The sequence below is a fragment of the Polyodon spathula genome, chromosome 19 (assembly GCF_017654505.1).
Source record: "Polyodon spathula isolate WHYD16114869_AA chromosome 19, ASM1765450v1, whole genome shotgun sequence".
NCBI lineage: Eukaryota > Metazoa > Chordata > Actinopteri > Acipenseriformes > Polyodontidae > Polyodon > Polyodon spathula.
In genome coordinates, this window is record NC_054552.1 from 12,635,428 (window position 1) to 12,659,924 (window position 24,497).

General features: G+C 41.4%; 1 protein-coding gene across 1 annotated transcript; it reads left to right on the forward strand.

Moving 5' to 3' along the window:
• Nucleotides 1–1,902: 1,902 nt before the first annotated feature.
• On the forward strand, nucleotides 1,903–22,444 carry LOC121294756 (catalase-like). The gene is made up of 13 exons (XM_041218824.1): nucleotides 1,903–2,247; nucleotides 8,511–8,682; nucleotides 10,436–10,546; nucleotides 12,125–12,255; nucleotides 13,925–14,029; nucleotides 14,550–14,675; nucleotides 15,083–15,274; nucleotides 15,925–16,077; nucleotides 18,002–18,140; nucleotides 18,525–18,655; nucleotides 19,668–19,775; nucleotides 20,403–20,486; nucleotides 21,468–22,444. Exons 1-13 carry the CDS (start codon nucleotides 2,182–2,184, stop codon nucleotides 21,528–21,530), a joined length of 1,581 nt encoding a protein of 526 aa, XP_041074758.1. The 5' UTR covers nucleotides 1,903–2,181; the 3' UTR covers nucleotides 21,531–22,444.
• Nucleotides 22,445–24,497: the final 2,053 nt, after the last annotated feature.

Here is a 24,497-nt window from a genome sequence, read left to right on the forward strand (position 1 = left end):
TACCGACAGAGGAAACAAGGCACTGTTGCGCTAGGTCTGAAGCAGTGGCCAATCACTGTGTGCACTGCGTGCACTGTGCGACCCGAGCGTTATGCGCAGAGTACCGTGCACTATGTGCAACACGTACCATGGTCCGGCTCTACGCAAGCATGGGGACGCACATCTACAATCAAAACAAGGCCCAACCTGCGGCCAACAGGCGGGTGGTGGGCTAACTCGACAGCAGGGCAAAAGGCAGGCCCAGCCCCGTGGAGTAAAAGCGCTCTCCCGAGTAAGAAAGGGTGAAAAACACACACAATTCTTAATGAGAATACTTACCGTATTAAAACGTACAGACAGAAAGAAGCAGCCTGACACGCGGAGCGAGCAGGTGCTGATAGTTAGAAACAGAATAAAAAGGCTATGAATAAAACTACTGATTCCGGGGAAAGCGGCGAGGCCGGCTTTCAGCACGAAGTGCAGGGGAACCAGCAGTAGCTTACGCAGCAGTTTTTAGAAGAAAAAGGGCTCAATGCAACACAGTGAGGTCTTACTGTACCAATCTTGAGAAGCGAAGACAGTGAGCCTCCCTGTGTGACGGTTATGTCCCCTCAGTAAGCGGCACGAGGGGTCACCTAGGGGAGGGGGCCTATCAGCAGCTTTGATAGAAAGAGCTCCGTGACACCTACCAATAGGCAGGCGTATATCCCATAACAATGTTTTGGTGGCCATCTTCGAATTGAAAGGGAACTGAGAGATTCGTTTAACCTAAAGCAGCACCAGATGTCTTCAAATTAAAGTACATGTGTCCCATAATGTATGTGTGTGTGTGTGTGTGTGTGTGTGTTTTAAACTGCATATGTGAGAATTATGTAGCTAGTAGAAGTGCAAAATGGCTAAAATTTATTTAATTATTTTAAACCCTGGGATTAAAGTGGTTCCTCTGTTGGACTCTCTCCATGGCGACAATGGCCCTTTGGTGACCAGTACTGAACACAGCAGTATATGTCTGGTCTCACCAGTGCACTATACAACCTCATCAATCAATCAATCAATCAATCTTTATTTTATATAGCGTCTTTCGTAGTGGATCACCATCGCAAAGCGCTTTACACGATGCAATATCCTTTGATTTGTACTCTACACTTCTGGCTATATTCTCAAGCTTTCTGTTTGCCTTTATGATTGCTTCCAAGCACTGAGACTGCTGTCAGATGGTAAGACATCAGTTCTCATAGGGTTGCTACCCTAACATATTTTAATGGAAAGTTACTTATTTCTAGACATATTTGAACTTATTGGCCTTTAAGATATTGCCCAAAGCATCAAATTCAGCATTGTCCCAGATGTACAGACAGGCAGGTAGGAGCTTATATTAGTGAACATGGAGTGCAGCCCTTTGAAAAGGTAATCTGCAGATTCATATTCAAAGACAGCTTTTTAGCAAATGAGTGCTTGTGTTTCCTGTCTGTCCTGCCCCGAGCTGTGGGTTTGCTGCCATTGAGACAGACATGATGGTTCAAAACACTTAGGGGACTTAAGTCTCCTTATTAAAGTTCCCCACAATAAAAGCACAACAAAGTGTAATAAGGCATAATGAACGTATAAACATTGTACAGCACAGAGAGGTATGATAAAGCATATTAAAAACACATGATAAACTATGGTAAATGCAGAGTATAACCATAAGAAAGAATTGAAAAAACTGCCATATTATTGTAAGCTGGTAAAGGTGGTTAACAAACAGTGCCTGTCCACACTTCTAAATGAACTCGCTGTGTGTGTGTGCACCTTTGTACCCAGTGTTACACCACAACAGAATCCTAAAAGAGCATTACTTAATTTTAGAAGATTGATTTTATGTGGGCTGGAACAAAAGCCAAATAAACTGCGCTATCGCCTGTTTACTCTGTACTGCCGCAATACCTATCGAATATCTGCCAGTCCTTTTTCATCAAAAACAATCCGATGTGAAGACACAAAAGACCTTATAGAATTGCATGGCGATACATCAATAGCCGCGATACTTGGATTTAAGTGATGTTTTACAGCCAATAGTAATATAGGGGCGCGAGGCTGGGCGGCGACTGTCTGCAGAAGACATATCTGTGCTAAAGTTCAGAAAGACAAAAACCAGAGCAGCGCAGAGGAACAAGAAACAGTACTTAAACATCCATATCATTTAAAAACTGCATTTGTAAAATGGCGGGGAACCGAGACAAAGCATCCGACCAGATGAAAATGTGGAAGGAGAACAGGGGCGCGCAGGTAATAATCAGCGCGCTTTTAAACACACTGTATGGATGGGATAGCCTAGGGCGGCAGATAGGTTTGCTCTTTTAAGACATGTATGCCAGCGAAAAAAATGCAAGAAACTCCGGTGATGGAATGGAGAGAAAGGGGTGTTAAAACGAACTTGTAAATCGAAATGCTGGTTAAGCATTCTGTTTTGTTAATTTTTGCAACACACAATAGTAACGCGACTGGAATTGTGCACCGCAAGTGGATCTTGCACTATCTGCCATATATTTTAGTAAAATGGTTATATTGCTTCTTGGTAAAGTGCTAAATTGACCGGTTTTCTGTTTTGCTCCTGATCACTCTCATTAGAAAGAGTTGGGAAGTGTTTTCTTACTCGATAGGGTTTTCATTTAAAAACAAATCTGGAAGCATTTCACTTCAATGGATTTCACCTACATTTTAATATAATTCCTGTTTATATGTTGCAGTCTCTATGCTTGTTTGTTGTTGTTGTTGTCGAGTTCTGTGGTGAAGCATATCTGTGTAGCTCAGACTTCAGACACCCTCACAATCAGCCCTGAGCCATTACATTATAGGATATTTGAACTGGTAACAGAAATGAAATATCAGGGTCATGTAGTTAATATGCAGTAAAGCAAGCCTTTAATAGTGTAGTTAGGCCTGTTTATTCGTAACTCTTCATAACCAGAATGCTCGTCTATTAAACAGGATTGATTAGGGCTGGTCATTGCAGGAATTCACAAAAAAAAAAAGATTCTGCTATGCAGGGTTAAGGATAAATCAATACTTTTACTGTAAACGTCCAAAGTACTTATTGTGGGGTGGGAAAGTATAAACTGAAATATTCTATAGAATCTGTCAAAAAGCCTTGGTACTGTACCCAAGATGTAGCTATCATATAGATGGACTGTAGCATTCCATAGAAGGGCATATGGGACCATTGTTGCAAGGCCTTGTGTTACAGTATCATACAGCTTTACACAATGAAATATCGTGGTCCTGGTGATCTAGTTTCCCATGATACTCAAGTGCTGGATTTGTATTCACAGCAGTACCTGGGGGTGTTACTGACTTTCTTGTTACCTACTTGGTACTCACATCCACCAAAAAGTATTTTTTTTTTTTTTTTTTTTTTGTGGTTCTGTCTCCAATGATCCTGTGCTGGCTGTCTTTCTGCTTGGAGCGAAATAAAAAAAAAAAAAAAAGGCCTTGTTGAATTGTGTGGTGTTGAAGCACAGTGTAGTAGTGTGTGGTGTTGAAGCACAGTGTAGTAGTGTGTGGTGTTGAAGCACAGTGTAGAAGTGTGTGGCGTTGAAGCACAATGTTGAAGTATGCGCTTGTTTAAGCACAGTGTAGAAGTGTGTGGCGTTGAAGCACAGTGTAGAAGTGTGTGGCGTTGAAGCACAATGTTGAAGTGTGTGGCGTTGAAGTATGCGCTTGTTGAAGCACAGTGTAGAAGTGGTTTGTGTTGAAGTATGCGCTTGTTTAAGCACAGTGTAGAAGTGTGTGGCGTTGAAGCACAATGTTGAAGTATGCGCTTGTTTAAGCACAGTGTAAAAGTGGTTTGTGTTGATGTATGCGCTTGTTGAAGCACAGTGTAGAAGTGTGTGGCATTGAAGCACAGTGTAAAAGTGGTTTGTGTTGAAGTATGCGCTTGTTGAAGCACAGTGTAAGCGTGTGGCGTTGAAGCACAGTGTAGAAGTGTGTGGGATTGAAGGACAATGTTGAAGTATGCGCTTGTTTAAGCACAGTGTAGAAGTGTGTGGCGTTGAAGCACAGTGTAGAAGTGTGTGGGATTGAAGGACAATGTTGAAGTATGCGCTTGTTTAAGCACAGTGTAGAAGTGTGTGGCTTGAAGCACAGTGTTGAAGTATGCGCTTGTTGAAGCACAGTGTAAGCGTGTGGCGTTGAAGCACAGTGTTGAAATATGCGCTTGTCGAAGCACAGTGTAGAAGTGTGTGGCTTGAAGCACAGTGTTGAAGTATGCGCTTGTTGAAGCACAGTGTAAGCGTGTGGCGTTGAAGCACAGTGTAAAAGTGTGTGGCGTTGAGGCACAGTGTTGAAATATGCGCTTGTCGAAGCACAGTGTAGAAGTGTGTGGCTTGAAGCTCAGTGTTGAAGTATGCGCTTGTCGAAGCACGGTGTAGAAGTGTGTGGCGTTGATGCACGGTGTAGAAGTGTGTGGCGTTAATGCACGGTGTAGAAGTGTGTGGCTTGAAGCACGGTGTAGAAGTATGCGCTTGTCGAAGCACAGTGTTGGGGTATGCAGTACATCTCCAGAATCATGTTGCTTTCAGAGCCTGGTTTGCTGACTCAGGGGTAGAAGGGTAGAAGTGTGTGGCGTTGATGCACGGTGTAGACGTGTGTGGCGTTGATGCACGGTGTAGACGTGTGTGGCGTTGATGCACGGTGTAGACGTGTGTGGCGTTGATGCACGGTGTAGACGTGTGTGGCGTTGATGCACGGTGTAGAAGTGTGTGGCGTTGATGCACGGTGTTGAAGTATGCGCTTGTCGAAGCACAGTGTAAAAGTGTGTGGTGTTGGGGTATGCAGTACATCTCCAGAATCATGTTGCTTTCAGAGCCAGGTTTGCTGACTCAGGGGTTTCAGAGAGACTTGATTTTAAACTTTGCTTAGCAGTTCACACTGTTGTAGAAGAAGCATATCTACTCAGGGCAAAGGGATCAGGAACTGGCGGTTTTGTGCCGCTAATCCAGTCCTACAGGAAAGCTGTTCTAAGATCACCCTTATTATTATATATTTTTTCAGTTAGTGTGTCAAGGTCCAATATATGCACATACCGTTTCTTGTAAACAAGTAAAAACGTAAAGTTGCGGATGCAACCCCGGTTCTCTGAAAGAGAAAATAGCCATCAACTAATAGGTATCGTCGTCAGGTGATAGGATTATGCTGAGCTTAATATAAAAGCTGCCTTTAGGCCTCCGTGGCTCTGATGTCAGCGCCCCGCCCCTCGGGTGCTGAATTACTATGCAGAGCGTAGGAAGCCCAGCCTCTTTTGCTTCAGGCCGCAAGGGCTACTGAAGCGACCTCGCTGCTTGATGGCTTTTTTCTCTTTCAGAGAACCGGGGTTGCATCTGCAACCTTACGTTCTCTTTCAATTCGAAAATAGCCATCAACTAATGGGTACTGTGTGCCTAAGCAGTCGTGAGGGAGACCATGCGGCAGCAGGATCGGTCTACATGTAAAAAATATACATGGACCAGCGCCTCAGCGTGTGGTTCGAAAGACATATATCCTAACACTGTTCTATGAACAGTGGGTCTTTAACAGTACGATATCATACCGGAATACTCTTGCCACATGGGTAACGCTGGAGAGCGTACTCAGAGTACAGCAGTCTAATCCAGACTAACACTAAGTGGTATCTTTCACTGGTGTAATAGAGTCCAAGATCGAAGCTCCAAAGAGTGGAGCAGAGGAATCCAGCACATTCAGTCTGTAGAACCTCATGAAAGTGTGTGGCGTAGCCCAGCTAGCCGCAGCACATATTTCAGACACTGGGACACCTCGAAAGAGGGCCCAGGATGTCGCCATACCCCTGGTAGAATGCGCCTTCAATTGCCCCAGAGGGGAAAGGCCAGCAGATTCATAAGCCAGAGCAATGGGGTCCACTATCCAATGGGACAGGCAGTGTTTAGATAATGCCTGACCCAGTGTCCTAGAACCATAGCACACAAACAACTGTTCAGTGTGTCTGACACCCCTTGTACGGTCAATATAGCACCTCAATGCCAGCACCGGGCAGAGCATGTGCAACCGTTGGTCCTCCAGAGAAGAGAAGGGAGGATGATGGAATGCCATCAACTCCACAGATTGGTTCACGTGGAATGGGGATATTACTTTTGGCAAAAATGCAGAGTTTGGATGCATGGAGACTCTAGACCCGTCTCCAGCGAAGTGAGTGCAAGAAGGGTGCACTGAAAGTGCATGCAGCTCACTCACCCGTTTTGCTGAAGCAATAGCCAGCAAAAATGCAGTCTTTAAGGACATGAGCTTCAGATCCACAGTGTGGAGTGGCTCAAATGGGGCTTTTGTAAGGGCTTCCAGCACCACATCAAGGCGCCACGAGGGGAGGCTAGATGTCCTGGGAGGACGCAGCCTCCTCGCACCCTTAAGAAATTGGGATGCCAGGAAATGGTTTCCAGGCGATAACCCATCTATGCGCGTGTGACAAGCAGATATGGCTGCCAGGTACACCTTCAATGTGGAAGGGGACCTACCATCATCTAATAGTTTCTGGAGAAACTGTAAGATAACTGCCATGGGGCAGGTAACTGGGTCCTGGCCCTGGGCCAGACACCAGTCCTGAAATAACTGCCACTTATACGCGTATTGCGACCTGGTAGAGGGAGCTCTCGCGCTCTGAATAGTGGCAATAACTGCCGATGACAGCCCTAGAGCTGACAGGCGTTCCCGTTCAGGGGCCAGACCCATAGCTGCATCAGCTGGGGGTTTGGGTGCCACAGATTGCCCTGGGCCTGAGAGAGGAGATCCGCCCGCAGGGGGATCTGCCTCGGCTGGCCGTGCAGGAGTTGCACCAGGGTCGAAAACCAGGTCCTTTGGGGCCACCGAGGAGCTACCAGAAGCACTGTAGCTTTCTCTACCCTGACCTTCTCTAGGAAGGCGGGGAGCAGTGGTATCGGTGGGAAGGCATATAGGAGACAAGCGGGCCACTCGTGGGCCAGGGCGTCGACTCCTAAGGGACTGTCGAGGTCTCTCATCGAGAACCAAAGAGGGCAGTGCGTAGACTCCCGTGAGGCGAAGAGATCTACGTCTGCTATGCCGAACCACTCCCAGATGCGTTCCACCGCCCTGGGGTGGAGACGCCATTCCAAGGCCAGGGGACCTCCTCTGAGAGGAGATCCGCGGTGTGGTTGAGTCGGCCCGGTAAGTGGACTGCTCGAAGAGAAGCCAGCCGGGGCTGCGACCACAGTAACAGCCGAACCGCCATGCGGTGAAGGCTCGGAGATCTCAGGCCACCCTGGCGGTTGATATATGCCACGACCGTGGTGTTGTCTGTGCCCCAGCTGTGGTTGGAGGCATCTGTGGTGATTACTTCCCTCCGGAAGATGGGACCCATGGTTGTCCCCTGACGAAGGTTGGAGGGGATCCTCCACCAGATGCAGGGTTCTCCAGCAGGACTGGGATATCACCAGCCTGCGATGTCTGTCTCGTTGCGGGTGAAGTGCAAACGAGTTGAACCAGGCCTGGAAAGGCCTTTGGTGGAGAAGGCCCAAAGGAAGGGCCTGCGAGGCAGCAGCCATCAACTTGATTTTAAACTTTGCTTAGCAGTTCACACTGTTGTAGAAGAAGCATATCTACTCAGGGCAAAGGTGTCTGGAGCAGGCTATGGTCTCTGAAAGAGAAAATAGCCATCACTAATAGTATCGTACCGTTTCTTGTGATCGATTATGCTAAAGACCTACTGCTGAGTGTCTAGATCAGGCTATGATCTAAAAAGATCGCTGCTGTAGTGTTCCGTCTGGCCCCGGGTAAACAGTACACACACACACCGGTTCTCTGAAAGAAAAAAAAACAAATGTTAGTACAAGTAAAAAAAAATATACAGGTAATAGCAATAAGCTCTCAAAGTAATAAATAATAATAGTAAGCGAGACAGACTCAGAGTCAGCAAGCTGAAAAGAGTGAGAACGCTCGAATAAGTGACTCGGCCGAGTGCAGTGCCAGCTGGCACGCCAAATATGAGAGCTAAAGGCGGGCGCAAAATTCAACTGCCCGGTGAATTGCGGTCCGTGCTCATCGAACGTAACTAGGTTTTCACTGAGATAAACCCGGGGAAGGGGCAGCCGCCAGCTTCCTGTGCACAATTAAGGCAACGGAGGGTACAAACACTGAATTTAAAATTGTATTCTTTAATAATCAGATTGTTGTAGATCAACAAATAGATTACGCTCAATCCTTTTCAGCAGCTGAAAGCAAGAGAGGCTGGGCTTCTTACGCTCTGCATAGTCATTCAGCACCCGAGGGGCGGGGCGCTGACGTCGGAGCTACGGAGGCCTAAAGGCAGCTTTTATATTAAGCTCAGCATAATCCTATCACCTGACTGCGATACCCATTAGTTGATGGCTATTTTCGATTTGAACGAGAATGCGTACAGTCATGAATTAAATCCAATCATTTTGCCTGCTTATTTCTCTGCAACTGGCACACAAAACAAAATGCTTTCACTGAGGAGGCATGAGTTATACCCAGTGAGTTTGATAGGGTGCCTGCCCTCTGTTTTCCAGAGAGCGGACATGTTGAGCACCGGTGCAGGCGTGCCCGTGGGGGACAAGCTGAACTCTCTGACGGCCGGGCCACGAGGCCCCCTGCTGGTCCAGGACGTGGTGTTCACTGACGAGATGGCCCATTTTGACCGGGAGCGCATCCCAGAGAGAGTGGTGCACGCTAAGGGGGCAGGTGGGTAGAGTGCAGGCAGGTTCCAGTTCTCATGAATTCTGATCTAAGCATTCACATTTCTAAAAGGGTTTAGAAGTATTAATAAACTGAAACAAACAAAAAAAAAAAAAAAACATTGGAAATGAGAAAAAATGCCAAGTTATCAAAAGTGCCTAGCCATTTAAAGTAGAGATATCAAAAACACAAGCCAAGTTTCAAGAAACCATTAGGACAACCTTGACCACCACCAAGCAAATAGACACAACTGTAAAAGCGGTGGGGGTCAAGGTTGCCCCAATTGTTTCTGCTAACTTGGCTTGTGTTTTTCATGCAACTTTGATCCACTTTTGTAGCCTGTATAAGTATAATGGCAAAGGCATCTGAATGCAAAGTTATCATATTAGACTATTTTCATAACATTCAAAGTTTCAGGATGTGATATATGCACTTTAGTTATGTGTGCAAAAGTAAGTATGTTGAGTGAATGTTGTTCATATCAACTACATTTTTTCCACATAAAAAATGTGTCTATTACATAAATAAATGTATTTATTTTTTTAAGTTTGCAGTATAAACCCTGTGTGGGAATCGAACCCAAGACGTGGTTCGAATGCACCTTGCAATGCATCAGTTTTGAAAAATAACATTTTTTTAAATTTTTTAATTTAGTAAATACGTTTTACAGTTAATATAGTAAATGTGAATCTATTGATAAGCATAAGTTAAAAATTACAGGTGGAACCCTAGTTAGACAAGCTGTTAAAGACATGATACTGTATTATCGCATGTTTAATTACAAACGTCATAAACTATGTTCGTTGTTGTTTTGGGGGAATTATCCACACACATGCATAAGCGTAAAACTGGGACCAACAGCACTTATGGAATACAGCCTGCTGTTTTGAGAATAGTATTGAAACGTTTTTTCAGTACTGTATTCAGTTTATGTTTTTTCCTTTTTCTTTTTTTTAATGTTTTTAAAAAATTGTGAAAGCAAGGAACTGATATTGCACACAATTCAAAACAAGGGCTTCACTTTTTTAAAATGTAAAACTGACTCATGTACTTGTATATAACACTTCAGTACCACTGTCAGGTGTGCTTTGCAGAGTGACGTTTATATACAGTATAAAACTCAGGTTTGGGTTTTTTTTAAATAGTCATCTTTAAATAACCCTTTAGAGTGCAATGTATGTACATGTGTTGCTGTTTTTGTAAACGTCTGACGATCATGAATTACTTATAGCATTGTATTTCTTTAGTAAAACATGTACTGAATACTTGGTGTACAAGACATTCTAAGAGAAGTGCTAATCCTAACACTAATAATTTTTATTTCGAAAACTGAGAACTGGTTTGGAAATGTGTTCAGAACCTTTTAAGGTCAAAATGTACCATTCATCACAGCCCTAGTATTAACGTATTTACCTTTAAGCTGTTGAGAATGTCACATTCGGGGGATACATGGGGGTGTCTGTTTGTCCGTCCCTCTGTATGTTGCTTATTTGCATATACCTGGAGAACTGTTCATCCAGTTTCAATTTTTCTATACTACAGTTTATATGTCCTAATCATGAACGTTTTCACCACAATCAAAGCTCCAGTTTACAGCCATGGGGGAGGGATGTGTGTTTCTGACAGGCTTGTTTACTGCACCGTCAGTAATTTGTCGGGCGTCGAGGAGAGCAGGCTAAATGTTTCCTCTTGCACAGGCCAGGAGGCTCCAGTAGTGGAGTGAAGGAGTGGTGCAGTGATCTTTCCGTCTCTCCTCCAGGAGCGTTTGGATACTTGGAGGTGACCCATGACATCACCAAGTACACCAAGGCCAAGATATTCGAGCACATTGGCAAGAGGACACCCGCCGCAGTGAGGTTCTCCACTGTGGGTAAGGAGAGCACAGTCGCAGGTTTAGTAACGTGCTCGCAGCTAACAGAATACTTGCACAATTGTTACCGGACATGCAGTTCTGTTCACAATAGAAGTCTCAAATGTGGAGTTTCTGAAGAAACATAATGGCACAAAGGTGGTTTTTTAAATTTTTATTTTAAAACATAAGGTACTTTATAACTAAAATAGTAGAGTATCAAGAACTAAATCTTTTTTCAAAAGAAAGGCTTTCATGACATCTGTAATATAGAAAAAAAAAAGTGTTATTTTGTAATATTATTTGAGTTGCCCAGTTACCTTATCAGGTGAACCCAGCACATGTTTTTCACTTTTGCTCTGATGGCACTAACAGAGTTGTTGAAGCCCCTATCTATAACTCACATGTGTGCGTACGCCCAGTTCTGTTATGGTATAATAATATTCAAAAGTTGTTGTAAGAAGCAAGATCTAGGGCATGGTTTCAGCCTGTTTTGTTTTTAAACTGTAAATGTCCCCTTGTACCGGAGATAGTGAGCTTTAGCAGAAGTGTTTCTGATCTTTGATGCAACCGGTGTCTTTTTTGTTGAAGACGTTTTAAAGAAATCGTGCTGAGTTTTATGAAGTGTGTTCATTTATATTTACCAGACTGATGCAAGCTTCTTAATGCAGTGTAATAGCAGGTAGTGCGTCAATAAGGCAAACGTTTGCTTTATTTTGTATGTGTTAAATATGTATATTTACACTGTTCTTTCAGAAACTGGAATTTTCCTGGGGAACTACATATTACATGACAATGGGCACATTTCACAAAAATCAAGAAAGCTCTGATAAAAGTGAAAAAATATAGCCCCTACCAATCAAACCTGTTAGTAAAGCCAACATAAAAATGATCCAGAGAGACTCTGCAACTTTCTGTAGACTCTTCTGTTTTCTTTCATTTTTCTTTGGCAAGTAAGAAATGAATCAATTTTTGACTCGAGAAACAATACACAGGATAATCTGGATGTACTCTATCAAACACATTCAACCAGCCGCTATTACTGTTCATAAAATGCAGCTGCACCTAATAAATAAATATAACAAAAACGTACAAGTAAGAGTATTGTGATTTATTATTTGTGTTTACAGGAGCATTTATACTTCAAAAAAATGCAGAAAGATTGTGCTTTGCTGATTTAGTATTCAGTTATACGACAAGTTGAAAACAGCGAAGTTCGTAAGCAGCACAGAGTGCTCGCCATAGGCAGAATCGCCAGACTCCTGCTTCACTCACCCTATATCAGAGTGGAAATCAATGCGAACCTTTCAGCTGCTAAACAAATTAAGTATTAATGCAGAGTGGGTTAGAGATGATCTATACCGTTAAATAAATTCTAGATCATTTTCCTTCACTTTTTTAGTTGTCCTGCATAACCCGTGACCCTTTGAAGTACCCCAAGGGGAACGTGTACCCCCTGGTCTGAGAACCACTTATCCTATTTTGGTATTTACAGCAATGCATGTGTTGATGAATGTGCCCCATGGTGTTAGGAAACCCCTGACCTAGAACTTTTGTGTTCTTTTTATCTGCATGTCTGATTCCTCTGTGTTCCCACAGCTGGAGAGGCTGGCTCTGCAGACACTGTGCGGGATCCTCGTGGCTTTGCAATGAAGTTCTACACAGAAGAAGGAAACTGGGACCTCACTGGGAACAACACCCCCATCTTCTTCATCCGGGACCCCTTACTGGTGAGCAACGTGTTGGGCCTGTTCTTCAAGCTTTATACAGGGAACAATGAGAGGCCTTTGTTATCTGTGCTGCTGCTGCTCCTGAACCCCTGGCAGGTGTTCAGATGTACCGGTGCCACAGTTCACATTGCACTGATCTTGAGAACCGCTTATCCAGTTGTCATGAAACGTGGTATTAACATTATTTTTTTCTGAGAACTCGGGGGGGGGGGGGGGGGGGATATAGGGGCGTCTGTCTGTCCCTTCGTCTGTCTGTCTGTATGTCCCATATAGACGGATGTTACGTTTTTGCATATAATGTCCACAGAACCACAAGGTGACACGGCTGAGAGAATTTTTCCTCTGTCATCCTATCTGGTGACTGTCAGTTTCTCAGCACACAGTACAGTAGTCGCTCAGTAACGAGGTGCAAACAGGTGATTGATTGATCTGTAGGAGTGTTTACTAAGGTGCCTTTGTTTAAAAAAATAATAATAATTATAATTATAATAATAATAATCTAAATTTATATGCAGTGCTTATTTTTTAGGAAAATAAAATTTAAGCCTAATATTTTTAGAGACCCCAACTGTTGTTTATTCCAACGTAGGCACTTCACATAAGGACTAGTAAGTTTACATCAGGACTAGTAAGTTTTAAAATTCTGTTTAGTTTCTAACCCTGAATATGTTGTAGATTAATATGTAAATTCCATGCAGCGGGCTCTGAAAATGGTCTTGGTCTCTGACCTACATTAATCAAACAAACTTGTGTAAATATGCTGAAGTGAACCTGCGGTTACTGTACTTTGCTTGTTTGCTTTTCACTGTGGTACACTGCTTACTGATCTCATGGATTCACAGAGTATTAACTATTGGATTGAGGATCGAAGGGCACCCACTCCTGAGCTGTTGTGGGGAATCACTGTTTGAGGGAGAATTGGAAGTTCTATATTGGGAAGAACATCAGGGGTGATATACTGCAATTGGGCACACTTAAAATAGCTAAAATAAAAAAGTGCTTCCTGTGTGAATGTTTACAGTGTTCTTCCATAGTTTGGAATTCTGTGTTGTCTGCTTCCAGAAACTGGACTTGGTTAGCTTTTAGTTGTGTGAACATTAGTTGTCTCAGTGCCACGTTGTTTATCTGACCGTATTAATGGGACAGATTACCTGCTTTGACTTTGGGTTTTATAGTTGGTACACATAGTTATATTCTATGACTTTCTAATAAAGTTCCATTGTAGGCGCTGTCCAATGAGCATTAACTGATTCGGTGCCACATTGTTTTAACCTCTGACCACATTGATAATATAAAACGCTCACTGTCAGTGTCTTGACAGTCTGTGTTCTATGATTCTCTTCACTGGCACATTGTTTTAACCTCTGTATATCTTAATCGTGTAGCTCTTTTTCACATTTCATATTACTTCATGTTCACATACCTCTTCATGTATGCTACCGGGGATGCTTAGTTTTCTTCACAAAAAGTCTAATTTCTAGTTCAAGCATAATATAAAATATGTGTCTCCCTTTTTAAAATGTATTTAAATGTTTGCTGTTTTTGTATAAAGCTTACATTTTCAGCATGGGTGAAGTAACACTACTTAAATGAGTTTGGAGTAGTGCCCCATTTAAGTGTGTCCCCCCTGCCTGCTGTAGGTGTGTCACTATGGCATGTTTCTCCACAGTTCCCTTCCTTTGTCCACTCTCAGAAGAGGAACCCGCAGACCCACATGAAGGACCCAGATATGGTGTGGGATTTCTGGAGCCTGCGGCCAGAGTCCCTGCATCAGGTATTGTCATTCTCCATTTCAGTTCCCTGCTAACAAGGAAACACTGGAGGCGCACCCATAGGTATGTGACACTACTGCAAGGTTGATGAAACTTTTAAAAGGACGTCCTGAACACAAGTTATTGGGAGTACACTTCTTGCATGCATTGCACCTTGTATTTTTGCATTTTCTTTTTTGAACTGCTAATGCAATTGTGTTTCTTTAAGTTTGCAGTATTTCGGGTATTATTGCAAGTACACCCCCCCTCACAAAAATAGGTTGTTTTTAAAAGTACTTTAACCCGAGTTAATCTACTCCTCAACTCTATTGCCAGCAATACATGTTATTTGAAACCACTTTCATTCTTTTTTTTTAATGTATTTATATATTATACTATATAGTATTCCATGCCATTGCTTTAACTGAGAGAAAAATATTTATTTCACACCATTTTCTTGTAAGTTTGAGTTTGACCCTGATTTTGAACACTGTTCTGTGATACAAAGCAGCACTATAGTTTGTTTCTCCTCTCCCAATGTAGGTCACCTTCCTTTTCAGCGACCGTGGAATTCCAGATGGACACCGACACATGAATGGTTATGGTTCCCACACCTTCAAGCTGGTCAATAACACGGGGGAGGCTGTCTACTGCAAATTCCACTTCAAGGTATACACATGGGGGGCATTCTAGGTATTGGATGGGATGTGAAATCAGCAGAAGTTGTGTGAGGGCAACTATTTTCTGCGGGTTAAGGAGGCAAAACCATCCGGGACTGTTTCTTCTCATACAGCCAATTTCCTGGGTGTAAAGAGGCAATTGGCTGGGGATTGAAAGATGTCCACTGACCTTCCATTTTCCTGAGCTGTTGGGAATTGCTGCAGTGAGGGAACTTAATTTGACGTTCTAAATTTGGGTAAAATAATTGGGTAAAAAAGGAATACAAGTAAGTTACTACGATTTCATTCAGGTGAGTTGTTTGTATCACAAAATGTCCTTTTGCCGTTGTGCTTTGCATCAGAATAAGACACCAGGTTGAATTATCGTTGAATGCAGCACTGATGTGTTGGTTTCAGACTGACCAGGGCATTAAGAACATCCCGGTGGATGAGGCCAGCCGCCTGTCCTCCACAAACCCTGACTACGGCATCCAGGACCTGTACAACGCCATCGCCAATGGCAATGACCCCTCCTGGAGTGTCTTCATCCAGGTCATGACCTTCGAGCAGGCAGAGCAGTTCCGCTGGAACCCCTTCGACCTGACCAAGGTACAGACACTGGAGCAGCACTGCTACTGGCTGTCTGCTGGTATACTAATGACAGGGAACCCATTTCTGAGTTTTCTGTAGAAGTGATTCTGTCAGTATGATAAGAGTGCCCAGTCAATAACACTGGTAAAGTTAACGGAAGATGTTTGTAACCTGGGACTTTCAGTCTGTCACTTACTGTATGTTGTGATGACATCTCAAAGAAGAAATTGAATTTCATTTGTACATGATGAATTGTGACAACCATAATAGTTACACGGTTGTGAATTGTACTGAGGGCAGAATACTAAGATAATCCTCCAGCACCAACATCAGGATCATGTGCAGTCATGGATTTGGAACTGTTGCTCTGTCTGTCTACATCCAGCGCTCTTTCAGTTCCCCACATGCCGCTTGCAACTTTTCCTTGAGCTTTTTTGTTTAATGTGACGTTAACAGAGGGTTTAGTCCTACACTTTCTGAATGTGTTATAGTTTGTTTTAATGAGAGTTGACTGTGCATCATTACAGTGCTCGTGTCGCCAGGAACATGATGATACTGATGCTGAGCAGCCCCCTTGCCCTTCACGTTTTCAGACTTTGCCCTGCTGTGGTAACCTCCCAGTCTCTCTGCTGTCTGGACTCTGAAACCTCTCCTGGTTGATTCCTCAGGTTTGGTCTCATAAAGATTTCCCTCTGATCCCAGTGGGGAAACTTGTGCTGAACCGAAACCCTGTCAACTACTTTGCAGAAGTGGAGCAGCTGGCATTCGACCCCAGCAACATGCCTCCTGGCATTGAGCCCAGCCCTGACAAGATGCTGCAGGTAAGTAATGCAGCCTTGCCTTGACAACTGTTTCTCTCATGGCGATGTGAATCCCTATACTCACCAATCAGAACTTGTAGTGTGGCATGTAAACAGATAGATATACGAGAGAGATGCAGTTCTGACAGAAAAGTGCTGGCATACCCGATGGCTTGAACCACACAAGATTTTTTATTTTTATTTTTCAGAATCTTAGTCCAGAATCCTTTAGGTGCTTTTTTAGAGTGGAGATTTGGAATGAATCCGCCTCCCTGTACAGAGGATTGATTGATTTGGCTGGTATTTATTTCCTGGTATTTATTTCCTGCATTACTTCCGGACACTGCATAAATGGCAGCAAATTACTCTGTCAGAGGTGCTAAAACCCAATGTTACCCTTAACCTTGTACAGGGAGGCACAGCTGCTGTTTCCATTCTAAATTCCCTTTGGAGCAAATATAAATAAATAAACAAAACTACAAGATAATAAGACATTTTGTGACGGGGAAACAAGCTATTTAGCCCATCAGAGCTCACAATTTTCCTATGAACGAAGTCGTGTGGCTAGCAGCTAGAAATATCATGAGGTATTATATATTAAATAATGGTAGCTAACTGTTGATAGTTTTCTGGGAATTCAAATAAAAATTTAAATTCAATAAAATAAACTTCTTCTTTTTTTTTTTTAACTTTTAAAACTAAATAAAAAGCCTGCTGTGTAATTAACTTTTCTTACATTTCAACAAAATATGTACCAACATTTTTTAACAGCCAAAAAGATTTTCTTTTTTTTTTTTTTTTTTTTAAACTGCTGCAAATTGTTTTGAACCTTGAGAATGTCCATCATAGTCTTTTGTTTGTGAGGCAGAATATGTTTGCTGGAATTCACTAAGTAATTGTCTCAGAAAACCAGTTTTCCAGAATCGGCATCCTTCTGTTCATATGAAGAAACAAATCCTTGCATCTGTAGCACTGCTGTCTTGGTGTCTGTGCCACGGGTTTTTTGGGGTGTCTTCTTCCTCATTGCCACTGTCATTATCACAGTTACTGTTGTCCAATTTTGCCCTAAGTGCAATATGTTCTTGACTGACCCATGTGTCATTACGGGTGTGTGGACCGCGGGCATTAAGTCCACGTTGGCAATAATATACTGTATTTCAGAGATAAAGCCCTAATCTGCAAACTCTTCCTTGTCAAACTGCCGCAGACAGGTTTGGTAGCGCACTCGTTCTTGTTACATGGTCATCTTATAATCTTAGTAATCCACTCCATGTTTCATTTTGAATAAAGAGTTAGTCTTTATTATTAAAACATTGCTGCAAAAAATGAAGCACATTTTGACACACACTGTGTCTTCATTGGTGTCAAAATGCATCATATTTGCACCTCAAATTATCTGTGCACGAAATGACGTTATATATATGTATGTGTTATACATACACACTTTATACATATGTATATACTAATCTATATATATATATAATATATAATGAATATATATAATATAATATATATATATAATATATATAGATATAAATCTATATAGCATGTAATTATAATAATTTCACCTAGGTTCAAACTAAACAATATCATTAATTTTGATCATGCATGTTCCTATTTTGCTTATTTATATATGCATGTAATGTATGGATATGTGGTGCATATATGTAACATATAAAATGGTTACATTGCATATATTTATAATATTGTGAAAGTGTGTTCTTTCCGTTTGGGTGTCAAATACGAGTTTTGTTTTGGTAACATTAATAACAATAACAGTTTCTGAATGTTGGTTTTACTGTGTAGTTTGGTCCCTAGTTTATGCTTCTTTAAGTGTCTGAAGTGTAGAAAGTACAGATTTGTTTGGTGCAGGTAGTGCCCTTTATATGTATACAGAACTAGTGGTGGTTTTTCAAATGTAATTTTTTTTCCTGATTTTTTCCAGGGACGTTTGTTCTCATACCCTGACACTCACAGACACCGCCTGGGAGCCAATTACCTGCAGATCCCTGTGAACTGCCCCTACAAGACTCGAGTGGCAAACTACCAGAGAGACGGGCCCATGTGCATGTTCGATAACCAGGGTAAGAGCTTGACTGTGGCTTATTGGGACGGAATTCATTTCTGTTAAAGGTGCGATAGCCAAGGCTTTAAAATACATATTGGCAATGTTCTTTGCTTGTTTGCTTATGTAATTCATTGTTTTGTGCAGATTCTCAAATGCAGTGCCATGATGTAGATGGTACCTATTATTTTCTATGCCATTGGAGTGAGACTGAGCTAATTCACTCTACATGGTAAATATTATGTTTACAAAGCAAAACTGTACAATAAACCTTTCAACATTGAACCTTGCCAAGGATCCCAAGCTGTACATAACCACTGAAATAAGAGCTGTGCACCCTGAACAGCTGAAAACATACTAACCAGTCCTTGTGATTCTCATGTGTCATGTTCTCCTGTTCCAGGTGGAGCCCCCAATTACTACCCCAACAGCTTCAGTGCCCCGGATACACAACCCCAGTTCCTGGAGACCAAGTTTAGGGTGTCTGCCGACGTGGCCCGCTTTAACAGCTCCGACGATGACAATGTGACCCAGGTAAGCAGAAGCCACCATGTTTCAAATGCATTCTTTCTTTAAGCATCAATGTATCAGCTGCCACACCTACTACTGCTAATATCTCATAAACCTTTAAAGGCTGGTTCACACTGGGCATACGATTCAGACGGACGCTACAAACGGATGCACACTGAGCGACCTTCTCCCTGCGTTAGTTCATTCTGATTGGTTTTAAAAAAAAAAGACAACACTCTTCTGTGGTTTGAGGAGTCGTGCACACAGCCGCATTTAACTTATACACTGTATAATCGCAGAGCCTTTTATGTATTTATTTTTTATGAACAGTTGATCTAAAAAAAAAAAAAAAATACAAAATAATTATTGTGTGATTGACAGCAAATGCCACCATTCAGTTTCATGGTAAAATCACAAAATGACATTCGCTCAGACTTTGTTGAGCTGACCCGCTCGTCGCTTTCAGTAAACACTGTACGTAGGCTGCTGAGAGACACACATCAAACACGGTTTAAATTCCTGAATTGTTAGTTTTCATTCTGATTATTTATCTATTTATTTATGGAACTGTACATGTTTAATTATTAGTTCTTTAGACATTTTCCGCTACATCTATACAAGTATAATTTATTTCAAATAATAAACTGTAAATTCTTTTACTTGTAAAATCCTAAAGGAAAGAGAAAGGTGTGTGTTTGGTTGAATGCGAGTGACGTCACCAACTTGTGATTGACTGGTTGAACGCAAGGTGATGCGTTCGTATGAATCATATGCCCAGTGTGCACCAGCCTTAAAGCTGGCAGCTTCAAGTATACATTGTTGTGGAAAATCTAACGACACCTTTCACTTTGACCTGTGAGCTAAGATAAATGTGGTGGTCATCTTAGCTCACAGGTCAAAGTGAAAGGTGTGACCTGTTTGTGTTCTAGATCTAATGAAGATCTAATGCTTTTGGCACACAGCTGTGTTCTGTGATTCTACCGATCATGTGGGAAGTCAGTGAAAGTAACTGTCTACTTGCTGTTCCTCCACACAGGTGCACACTTTCTACTCACAGGTTCTGAAGGAAGAGGAGCGCCAGCGTCTGTGTGAGAACATTGCCAGCCACCTCAAGGAGGCTCAGCTTTTCATCCAGAAACGTGCAGTAAGTGAACACTGCTGCATTCAAACAATTAACAGGACGTGGAGTCAAGCTGGGTTAATGACAATGGTTCTGATCTGGAAATGTTTTTCTGGAGACTGACATTAGTGTTACAGAACATCCTGCAGTCCTCAGCTCACTGCGTACCAGCGACCGCTGTAGTCTGGCTGGGCGCCTGCGGGCTTGTCTGTAAGCTGCCCAGAGCTGCACTGTCCTCCGATGCTGTAGCTCTGAGGTGGCTGCATGGTGAGTCTGCAGTGTGGGAAGGAAAAAAAGCGGTCGGCTTACGGCACACGCTTCGGAGAACAGCGTGTTTGTCTTCGCCACTCGCGAAGTCAGCACGGGGGTGGTAGCGGTGAGCTGAGCCTAAAAATAATTGGGCATGCCAAATTAGGGGAAAATAAAGTAATTGGCTATTTTACTAATTTAAAAAAAAAAAAAGAAGAAATGGGAATTGTACAGACATGTTATATTAATGCTGTATGGTTGCAGACTGGATTGTAGAGAACAGATGAAAGTGGCAGGCTGGTTTCATGGGACATGTTTTTTTTCTGCATTGTCTGCTGGTAGTTTGAAAGGGGGCTGGGTAGCAGCAGTTGGCTTATAGTGAAACTGGGTTCTGTGTTTCAGGTGAAGAACTTCATGGATGTTCATCCAGACTATGGAAGCCGCATCCAGGCCCTGCTGGACAAATATAACACACAAGCTGGGGAGGTAATGAACACAGCGCTCCATTTAAACATCAGTCCCTTCATGTTCTCTCAGATTCAGTATGAGAAACCCTGCACAACATGTACCCTAACACTGAAATCCACTTAATATAAAGTATTACCTCCTAAAACTGAGGTGTGGCCCTTCAAAATTCCATTTCACATATTTTTATTTTTTTTGGGAGATATATTGTTTTGTCTTGATTTTTTGGGTGATAAGTTGTTTAGTCTTGATTTATTTATTGGACAGATCTATAATTGTATTATCAACGCAAATCGAGTTTCTGACAGTCATCGAAGCTATAAAGGAACAATGCCACTCCAACCAAGATGCTTTGTACCCTGTAACTGTAGACAACTGATTTGTCTGTACAGACATGCTTAAGTGCTGTGTACTTAGACTGGGCATCACAGGTATTAATTTAATTATTTATTTAGTCATTATGTATTATGTCATTGTCCAAACCTTAGTACACTTACATTATGAAGCAGAAAGCGTGTAGTGCAGTGACTGAACTATGGCTCCCTCTTAAAACTTAACAGTGATGGAGCACTGCATTAATTTATGTAAGGGTACTGGCATTGCTGTGCTGTTACAGGGTAATAACAGAAATCTCGAGTCAGTAAAGCCCAAGAGGTCAAGTGCATTATTTGAACAGCACAGCTTTTTAACGTTACTTCTGTATATACTGCTGCCTGAGAGAATCATTGTAGTTCATGAAAGAGGTAACTTTTGACAAGGGCTCGAGCGTACCACCAAAGTATCTTTAATTAGGGTTGTCTTTTCCATTATTGAGTTATAATAGAACAGCGACCTTCATAGAAAACCATGGGAGAGAAGTGTCTGGTTGCTGTGTAGGTCAGTCTGAGTACAAATGGTTCAGATCACTGTAAGGGCAGTCCTAATGCAAATGCTTCAGATCACTGTAAGGGCAGTCCTAATACAAATGGTTCAGATCATTGTAAGTTCTTGTGTTTTCTTCAGAATGTGATCCATACCTATGCCCCCAACGCTGCGTCCCTGACTGCACGTGAATCGAAGATGTGAGCGAGATGTCTTCGTCCTGTCCCCTTGCCACCGTGGGACAAAAAAACAATAATTAACACTATTAATTCTGGAAATTCCACTACTAACGCATACCTTGTTACTGATATAAGCTGCACAGCCAGAATAGTATTAGACAAAGATCTCATAAATTCCATAAAGGATTGTGTGCTACTGTTTGTAACGATCTTATAAATTCCATAAAGGATTGTGTGCTACTGTTTGTAACGATCTTATAAATTCCATAAAGGATTGTGTGCTACTGTTTGTAACGATCTTATAAATTCCATAAAGGATTGTGTGCTACTGTTTGTAACGATCTCAGAAATTCCATAAAGGATTGTGTGCTGTTTCGTAGCAGACATGTTTTGAATCTTTTTCTTTTGAGTTTCAGTAATGCGCTGGAACAGACCTCTGGTACAATCTGTGGAGCGAGTGTTTTTCACTATAGCTTTTCATATGGTAGGCAGGGATGACTGGCTCCACCCTAATTCATTTTCCTGCTGTGGGGTATACAACGCTTTAGTTTTTTTCAACCACCCACAGCATTGATACTGTCCAAAAGACACATTCTGTATAAAGCAGGCTGAATTACTTGTTAGCCTGGAACTGTGATTGTAACTGTGCCTCTACCACGTCAGGGATCCTAGATGTCTGTTTAGTGTTTATTAAAATCGGGGGGAAAAAAGCTGCATTAGCTTTGTGGAATTTTACTGTGTGTCTAAATAGCATGTTGAACCCATTCACAAGGGTTTTAATTAAAACTAAACTGAATGACTTGTTTTACTTCACATGTATGGATTAAAGCTGGCTGTGTTTTTTGAAAACTGATGTTTCTTAAATAATGTAACTGCATTTTGATGAAACTCTGATTGTGCAGGTCTTATAACAAGCTAAAATAAACGAATATACAGTAATGTGAATGTAGTCTATGGTAATTCATCCATAGTGCATATTTACAATAAATGAAAAAGGGTAATTCTGTGAAAACAGTTAAAACAGCTGACCTGGTTCTGTTCTTTGTTAATGTAAATCTGAAGCAAAGTGCTGTATGTTAAACAGACAGCCCATCTTGCATTAAAACACATAAATGTATCTACTGAATGCAAAGTAATATATTTTTACATTCTTGAGTGGGCCAGATTTGTGGTGAAAATTGTTAAATGTTGATTGATTAGCTTTTGTAAAACCTGGAATTGTTGGTAAATGTCTGTGAACTGAGAAAAAAGGGCCTTGAGTCCATGCAGGTGATTTACTGATCTCCAGTATTCTCTGGAAGCACATGAAGTCTTCAGGGACAATTCCACCAGTGTGCTGCAAGAAGGACTTTACAACCTACTCATACTAATCACATTTTAAAATGGATATAAACATGCTGATAATGTAGGACCTACAGAAAAGCACAGGTGTTTTTTAGTCAAGTTCCATTAAAGACGATACATTTATTTTAACCACTGACCAGATCTTTGTCATATCTATTTTAGTTCAGGTTCACAAACGATTCTGTCAGTTAGGCTATCCCTTTACATTATGCCCACTGAGAATATTGCGTTTTTCTATGTTAAACTGCACCACAGTTTTGAAAAGAAGTAGAACCAGCTCAGAGTGATTCATTCCAGGAGTAAACCTACTAAAGGTGAGGAGTCTGATGTAAAAGTTTGTAATATATTGAATAATAATAGAAAGTGTTATGCTGAGCTTAGTAATACAGTTTCAATACAGACCTATATCTGTATTGTCCTGCGAAGGAAATGTATAACTTAGTTGTTTACAATTGCTTTGACTCATTTTTCAATACAACACTCCAATGTGCACAACTCTTAACACTAGATGCTGACCTGCTCATTTAGGGGTCAAAATCCCATGCAGAGTGCAAATGAAATACTACTGTGTCAAATGAGATAAATACATCATGTAAAAGCAAACCATAGCACCAAAACATCAGATGCTTTGATCACTGAAGTTTAATCATTGAAGCATTGCTAAATAGAACGCCCATTAGCAAATAATACTGTCAAACACAAAATAATTCAAAACAAAACAAAGTCTAAAAGTGTCATTTGCTCATATTCAAATGATCAACATTACAATGAGCAAACCCTACAGAATCAAAAATATTCTGAATAATGTACAGTAAGCATTCAGTGATATTCTACACAATTGTATCAAATATTATGTAGCAGTCCAAAGATGACCAAAACCCAAACTACTGATCAAAATCCTATATATATATATATATATATATATATATATATATATATATATATATATATATATATATATATATATATATATTGCAAAATGAATGCAGTGAAGTCAACCATGCAGCAATAAAGACACTGAAAGCAAATAATGTGTCCAAAACATCAGAAACTTGGAACATTTTCTTTTTAATCTTTGGAACAAAATAACATAAATGATTCTTACAGTAACAATAACAAATACTTCTGTTGGGGGGGGGACTACAGTAATAGAAAGCTCAGAGCTATATGTAGTGATGAACTAATTATCAATTAAGCTGTCTTACATTCTCACATAGAGAAAGCGATTTGCAATTATGACCCCCAATTGTTACCATGTGATCAAGTTAAGAACCCTACCAGATAAGTGCTAGCATTTGACAGAAGTCCTAAATGGTTGACAGGGCAACTTTATGATTGGGAGAGGTGATTCACAGTTATGCATGTTGTATGTTAGCATGGAAAAATGTGTCTAAATGGCTGCATTTTACCACTCAGTTTATCATTGTGTTAAGAGTTATGCATATTGGGTCGCTGTATTGAAAAATGAGTCAAAGCAATCGTAAAAAACTAACACTCATGTAAGTTTCAGCTATACAAACAAGACTTCCAATGCTTAATACAAGGAACAGGGTTACACGAGTAGTGTCCTCCCCCTAGTGGATTAAATGAGTAAATGTGTGGAAGTTTGTTGAACACCTTTTCCTTGGCATTGGGACAAAGCGAATAC